This window comes from Ammodytes marinus (assembly GCF_949987685.1).
Source record: "Ammodytes marinus genome assembly, chromosome: 20".
NCBI lineage: Eukaryota > Metazoa > Chordata > Actinopteri > Uranoscopiformes > Ammodytidae > Ammodytes > Ammodytes marinus.
In genome coordinates, this window is record NC_137224.1 from 1,392,211 (window position 1) to 1,399,710 (window position 7,500).

General features: G+C 43.2%; 1 protein-coding gene across 1 annotated transcript in view; it reads left to right on the forward strand.

Moving 5' to 3' along the window:
- The window catches only part of LOC307267137 (transmembrane protein 150A-like), a 20,696-nt gene that overhangs the window by 5,307 nt on the left and 7,889 nt on the right, over positions 1-7,500 (forward strand). The window contains exon 5 of the mRNA XM_080049376.1: positions 1,390-1,457. Within this exon, the coding sequence (XP_079905502.1) occupies positions 1,390-1,457 (68 nt within the window). The remainder of the gene's footprint in view (positions 1-1,389; positions 1,458-7,500) is intronic.

The following is a 7,500-nucleotide window of genomic DNA, read 5'->3' on the forward strand; positions in this document are numbered from 1 at the left end:
AGACCCTTCCTAAGGGGAAAAAAAATGATTCAAAAATTTTTTTTCAGCTATTATGCACTAAATTAAATGTACTTGTGGATATTATAATTACTTTCTACAAAATCTGCTAGGAAATAAAACCCAAAATTCTACACACTGCAGGTTTAAGTATTTGTGGATGATGCTCTGACATGTTAAAATCCAGTGAGTGAGTAATACCTTTCCTCCTCTGTGCCATTATACCATAATAACATCACAGCTGTTTCCATTGTAACTGAGCAGGAAGCAGTGATGTCATGGCTAAATGATATGTTAACAAAAAAAGGTATAAAAAATCCAGAAGGTATTTTTTTTTATTGCATTTGGCTTTGTGTGTGTTGCTGTGAAAGTTTGAGAGCAGCTTCAGTGTAGAGTGTTTAGAGAGATAAGCCCACACTTGCCCGACTAAGGCCTGCTGTGTGTGTGTGTGTGTGTGTGTGTGTGTGTGTGTGTGTGTGTGTGTGTGTGTGTGTGTGTGTGTGTGTGTGTGTGTGTGTGTGTGTGTGTGTGTGTGTGTGTGTGTGTGTGTGTGTGTGTGTGTGTGTGTGTGTGTGTGTGTGTGTGTGTGTGTGTGTGAGAATCGTCAACACACTCAGTCTCTGTGAATGTAAGCAAGACAATGTTGCTTCCTTTGCTGACAGTAACACCCAGACGGATGAGGAAGGGGAATGTGTTGCCGTGGATTCAGTTAAATGTTGCTAGAATCCTCATGTTCTAGTTTCAAGACTTGTTTCATTCATCAGACTATTTTTAAAGCTGATTTTTTCGGCAGTGGTGAAGTGGGCAGAGAGTTCGCCTCTGGTGTGCAGGGTCGGAGGTTCGATCCCCCGCCTACCCGCCACATGTCGAAGTGTCCCTGGGCAAAGAGACACTGAACCCCGAATTGCTCCCGATAGTTAGCTTGCACCCTGCGTGGTAGCTGCTGCTATCGGTGTATGAATGTGTGTGTGATTGGGTGAATGTCTACGAAACAATGTAAAGCGCTTTGGGTCTGTGAAAAACCAGGGAAAAGCGCTGTATAAGTGGAGTCCATTTTATTTTCAAGCTTTATTTGACAGTATGAAGAGAAACAGAGTTGAAATGGGGAGACAGAGAGAGACAGAGAGAGAGAGAGAGAGAGGGGGGATGACCTGCAGTAAAGGTCCACGGGTCGGATTTGAACCAGCGACCACTGTGACAAGGACTAAGTCCCTGCTTTTATTTATTTATTTGATTTATTTTATTTCCAAAAGCTTACTATTAGGTCATATAAAAATGCCCTTTTTCTGATATTCTTGCCCTTTCTTCATTTCGTTTGTGTTGTTGATTTTTGAATGTGCCCTTTAGCCCATGACTTACAGCTCCATCTCTCCTCTCTGTCTGTCTTTGCAGTAAATGTGGAACGCTGCCTCCTGAAAGCTGCTTCTTCAGCCTCATATGCAGCACTGGGTCCTTCATGGGTGAGTCTCAATACTGGTTTATAACAATTTGGCGACTGTGGCTCAGGTGGTAGAGCGGGTCGGCTGATGATCAAAGGGTTGGAGGTTCGATCCCCGCCCTGCCACCTGTGTCATAGTTGTTGTGTCCTTGGGCAAGACACTTAACCCACCTTGCCTCGTGTGAATGTCGATAGTTAGCCTGCTGTCGGTGTATGAATGTGTGTGTGAATGGTAACGTGGGAAAGGAAAACAGGTCTCCCTTGCAAAAGAGTCTTCGGTCTCAATGGGATTTACCTGTATAAATAAAGGTTAAAAAAAAAAAAAAAAAAAAAAGTGTAGTCAGTGATTTTGGAGAACGCTTGTTGTCTGTCAGAATATTTGCTTTTTTCAAAATCAGTTAAAATCTCCTCATGATGCGGTGTGTGTGTGTGTGTCTGTGTGTGTGTGTGTGTGTGTGTGTGTGTGTCTGTGTGTGTGTGTGTGTGTCTGTGTGTGTGTGTGTGTGTGTGTGTCTGTCTATCTGCGCTTGAAATAAATACTTTATGCACAGCCTAGGCTCTGTAAATGGATATGTAAACAAAGGGGGCCCACTTTAGCTAGCAGCAATCTGTTTAATGTTTACAGAGCCTAGGTATTTATTCAGATGTACGTAGTGGGCAGAGAACGTGACTGTAGTACTGTGTGTGTGTGTGTGTGTGTGTGTGTGTGTGTGTGTGTGTGTGTGTGTGTGTCTGTGTGTGTGTGTGTGTGTGTGTGTGTGTTACATTATAAATACAGTGTAGATACCAGACACACTGATCCAAGGTTCCATGGTTGTTTTCTCAGCTGTAACGTCTCCAGCCAAGTCTCCGTTCCCCAGGATCCAAAAACACACACACACACACACACACACACACACACACACAGGCACACACACACACACACACACACACACACACACACACACACACACACACTCACACTATGTCCCATGAACGGTGCATTTTTGTGCCTCACATGTATCTCAACGAGGGCATATACCCTACTGTACTCTGCTGTGCTTTCTGTGTGTGTATTTAGTACGGTAGAAAAAAGATTTAGGATGTCCCAATTCTTGTGGGCAGATTTAGTATGCTTAAAAATACCCAAGTGTCTACTAAATCCGGGCAAGATTTTAGTGTTGAAATCAGCATCCTATTTGGGGCGATTCTGACCCACAAGCCAGTGCGTACCGGAAGCGACGTCACATCAACAGAGCCTCCGTCGATGTGACGTCACTTCTGTATGTTTTTTACACAGATCCTAGTACAAACTTAACTTTTTCACTATTCCTCTTAAAGCTGGGGTACGTGATTTCTGATTGCTCAAAATTAACATGAGCTGTACACTTTGACCAATCAGAGCGAGGCTCCGATTCTCTGTTCTTATTGGCTGTTGGGACTGTCCATTCACTTTGGCACGACTTTGTTGGTGTAGAGCGTGTCAGGGAGGGACCATAGGGGAGGGACCAAAGAGAACAAGTGGAGCGGTTGAGGTATTTGGATTCGAATCTCTATCCCATTTTCTCCCCAAATCCTCCACCCCAGCTTTAAGTCAAATTTAAGCTGCTATTACCTCTGCTTACAATGGCAGAATCCCATTTAGGTTACTGTTCAGTGGTTGTGGTGTGGTGTCTGTTCCTCTGTCTGTGAGCTCAGAGTTGTCCTTGACGTCGGGACGGTCCCGTGAAAACAGCCACAACTCACTCTGCAGTAAATGGTTAAAGAGGACATATGATACTTTTCGACTTTTATGACCTATAAACGTTGTTATAATGATTTATAGTCATGTTTAACCATACTAGCGTATCAAATAATTACGTACATGCATTTAGATATATTCCCTGCTGACCGTCTGGGGTGGCTATGCAGAGCACTAAACACTAGGGCAGCCGGTCGAGAATTCACTTGTTCAAATTTCCGGGTATCGTGTCGTCACGTCCCCGGATGTTTCCATGTATGGTAATGCTGCTCAGGCAAGCTCCGGCCGCCATGCCCCCACCTTCCTCTCTCAGAAATCTCCCCGCACGCTGCTGGAAATGTTCCGGAAGGAAGGTAACCAATCACAACGGAGTGGGGTTTGCAGGAGGGGGAGGTGGGGAGAAGGGCGGAGAAGCTCAAAGCAGTGTGTAGAGAGAGACTGCTGTGCTCGCTAGGGTAAGAGGAAGAGTGTCCCGAAAATCTACATAATTTTTTGTGATGTGATTCATGTCAGGTTGCTCTATAGCAGTTTTTAACAAGAAATGAAGACCAGAAAAGTAGTATAATAGGGGATCTTTAAACCTTGAAGTGAGTCAGACAGCCCTACACACGCACACACACACACACTCACACACGCACACACACACACACACACACACACTCACACACACACTCACACTCACACTGACCTCTCACCGAATAACATCTGCTTCTTCAAGTGATTCTGAGAAAATACTGGAATTTTAGGAAGTTTAAAAAAAGGCCCGTTAACCTGTCTCCTGCGCTATTCGTTTACCAGTTGGGAAGTTAAAGACGCAGTGAGGGTCATGCCACTCACACACTTAAGTTTATGACTTCACAGGACCAAGATTCACCCTGCGTTCCAAATCACATACTTTTTCTTTTTTACTACACTACATACTAAAGTACAGAAGAGTTTTAGGGCCACAGGACATGTCGAGAAATGTCAAGAATAAAGACGAATGCTATTGGAGTTAGTGGGACATTTTTTTATTTTTTAGCATACTACAATTGACGTGCATGTATTGGGACATCCTAAATCTTTTCTGGCATACTAAATAGTAGAAAGTATGGGGATTGGAACGCAGGGTGTGTATTTAAAGGGGCACTGTGTAACATTTTAAGTAATTTATTAGCTAAAATCAATATCCTCATTCATAAATATGTCCTCATTGGTGTAAAATCACCTCTGCCAATAATCTGAATTATCCTCCTGAGCGGAGAATTACAAATATTAATATTACATTTTGTACATTGAGCAGGCAAGTCTTATGGAGGCATCCATGTTTTTGGAATGTCATCAGGTGCATTGTTTTTTTATTAATTTAGAATTGTTCTTGTCCTTGAAGGCCACTGTAGCTTCTGTTATTATTCAAAAGAGTTGGGGTTACCCAGGGAGCGTTGCATTCTAGAACATATTAGTCATATTACACAGTGCCCCTTTAAAGAGTTAAACATGGAAATTATCCTTATTCTGCATACTCTCAACAAAGAAAATGTGTCATTAAGAGCATTTTCAATAAGTAATGTAGAGATGAAGATTGAAGAAAGATCCAGACTGGCCTCTTAATTTTTTCCGTAGCTGTAAAAACCCAAAATAAAAAAAAAAACTAGCATTTTATGGAACAGCTGTGCAGCTCCATGTAGCTTCACTCGATTACTCAACCACTGTGATCACGGCTTGACTAACGATATGAACATGTAAACAGTCGCTATGTGTAGCTTGTAGGGTGCACAGACACATACAAACACACACACACACACACACTCACACACACACACACACACACACAGATACACACACACAAACACACACACAGACACACACACACGCCAGATGTGAGCGGCGTGAATCATTTGGTTGTGTGTGAGACAGAGGGAAACTGCTGTGAAGCTTTGATGGAACAGTTTGATAAACACACAAGAGGAATCCGCTCACACTGAGAGACAGAGACACACACACACACACACACACACACACACACACACACACACACGCAGCATCTTCACTTCATAGTACGAACTCTGTAAACTCGATGGTCCTTGATATAAGTTATCTAATTAAATGTGGACAGGGGAGCTCCAGTGGTGTAGTGGATACAACGCGTACCATATTGGCTCAGGCCTTCGTTGCAGTGGTCGCGGGTTCAAATCCGACCTGTGGACCTTTACTGCAGGTCATCCCCCCTCTCTTTCTCTGTCTCCCCATTTCCTCCCTATCACTCTCAATCTTCAACTATCAATAAAAGTTCAAAACACCTAAAAAAAAAATTAAAAAGGTAATGTAGGGGAGAGTGGCCTAAATTGTGCCGGTGGGCAAGTTGTGCCACCTTGTTTCTAGAAAACCATAGAAGAAATTGGAAATGTGACATCACAGAAACAGAAATGTAGGGTTAGACAGTGAGACCATAAAACACTCTTTCTGCCTTTTCTCAGGCTAGGATGAACCAATTTCAATTTTTTTTTGCACATTTATACTACATAGGATCTCAGAGTTCAATACACCTTCATATTCCCACCGGTGAAGTAGGCCTTTAAGAAGAGCCATCCATTAAACTCATCCTGTAAAGAAGGGAGAAAAATGGAATGAGATATAAGCCCATTTAAACTAAAAAAAACAGTTTTTTGCCTTTCAAAGTAAAATTTCCATGATCAAGGTTTTTTGATTACTGTGTCTGAACAATTATAGACACGTTTGAAAACATTTGACACATGTTTTAGTGCTTTAGTATGCTACACTTTGTGTCTATATAGTTAGCACAATGTCAGCCCTAAACTGCTGCATCATCAATCAATCAATCAATCAATCAATCAATATCCTTTATTTAACCAGGTAAAATTCATTGAGATTAAAATCTTTTTTTCAAGAATGACCTGGCCAACAAGGCAGCACCATGATACAATAAGAACAATCAACCACAATTATCATACACCACATTCAACGTCAGGTAAAGTACAATACAAGATCAGGGACAAGACTACAGTATATGAAGATTGAAATGAGTACAGTTAAAAATTAAATAAATAAACTGGTGACAGATGAATGAATAAACCCGGCCGTTATCAGAAAATAGCTTTACAAACAATTGCATTGACCAAGAGAACTATCTTCTCTGTCCTTCAGGATTCCTTTGAATTCTCCCAAGGTGACCAGCTCCGGCAGCTTAAGCTGCTTTTGCACAGTGTTCCAGGCAGAAGAAGCAGCATATTTAAAGGCCTTTTTCCCTAACTCAGTTCTAGCTCTGGGTAGGGCTGCACAATATATCGAATTTTCATCGCGATGACGATATTGGCTTCCCACGATGACGTGTACATGAATGTGCGATATTTTAAATGTGTGCTCAGCTGCGAAGCAAATCAATCACTCCCCAAACCACTCGCTGATCATGTGCCTGTTCATGCTCCAACCTGGCAACCCCAGGTTCCCCGAGAGCTGTCAATCAAAGTCCAGTGGCTCCGCCCCCAAAGTGTGAACAATTTTCTGCCCGCATAGACAGAAAGCACTCCAATAGGCCTTTCACACCAAAATGAACCAAGAGTCAGTTCCAGGCTGGTGTTGGGGTCAGTTCAAAACTGGTTACAGCCTTATCCCAGTTATGAACCGGTTGGTTTCACATCGACCGGAGACAGCCATGGAGCCGGCAAGAGAGCAACGTCATGACGTCACTGTAAACGTGTGTGTACGTCACCCGACGCCGCTGCTCTTGTGGCTAACGCTAAAGCTACCGCTAGCTTTAAGCACAACAACAGCGGCGAATACGTCTTATTTTTACACTTGTTGGCTCTCGCTTTGCTTTCTTAAGCAAACAGGACCCATACAGCGTATTCTCGCCGGTCAATTTGATCGCTACGTTCGGTAATTATGTTATGTTTACGTCTCGTAGTAGCGGTGTTTTTAAATATGGCGGGCATGAGGTTTGAGTTGCTCTGGTTGGTCAGGATAATCCCTCCCCCAACCGTTCGCGCAAGCAGTTCTTATCAAACCCTGCTCAATCCTGGGGTATGAGTTCTCCCGGTTTTTACGGCCCGGAGCAGGCTCTCTGGCGGTGTGAAACCAAAACACTGGCTCTAACTCCGAACAAGCCCAGAACTAGCTCCGATTTTGCGGCGGTGTGAAAGGCCTACAAGAGCCGCGCGAAGAAGCAAGCTGCTGCTGCTTATCGCGCGAGCGAGAGCAGACATCTGCGCTTGTGAAATCACATACATCCCCTTGTTAGTCTCTTTTTTTGTGTGGGACCGGATTTATAACCCATTATTACATGACACTTTGCCAGGTCTGTTATCCAGCCAGACAGACCGCTGTCAAGAGTTTAATGTATAGCGAA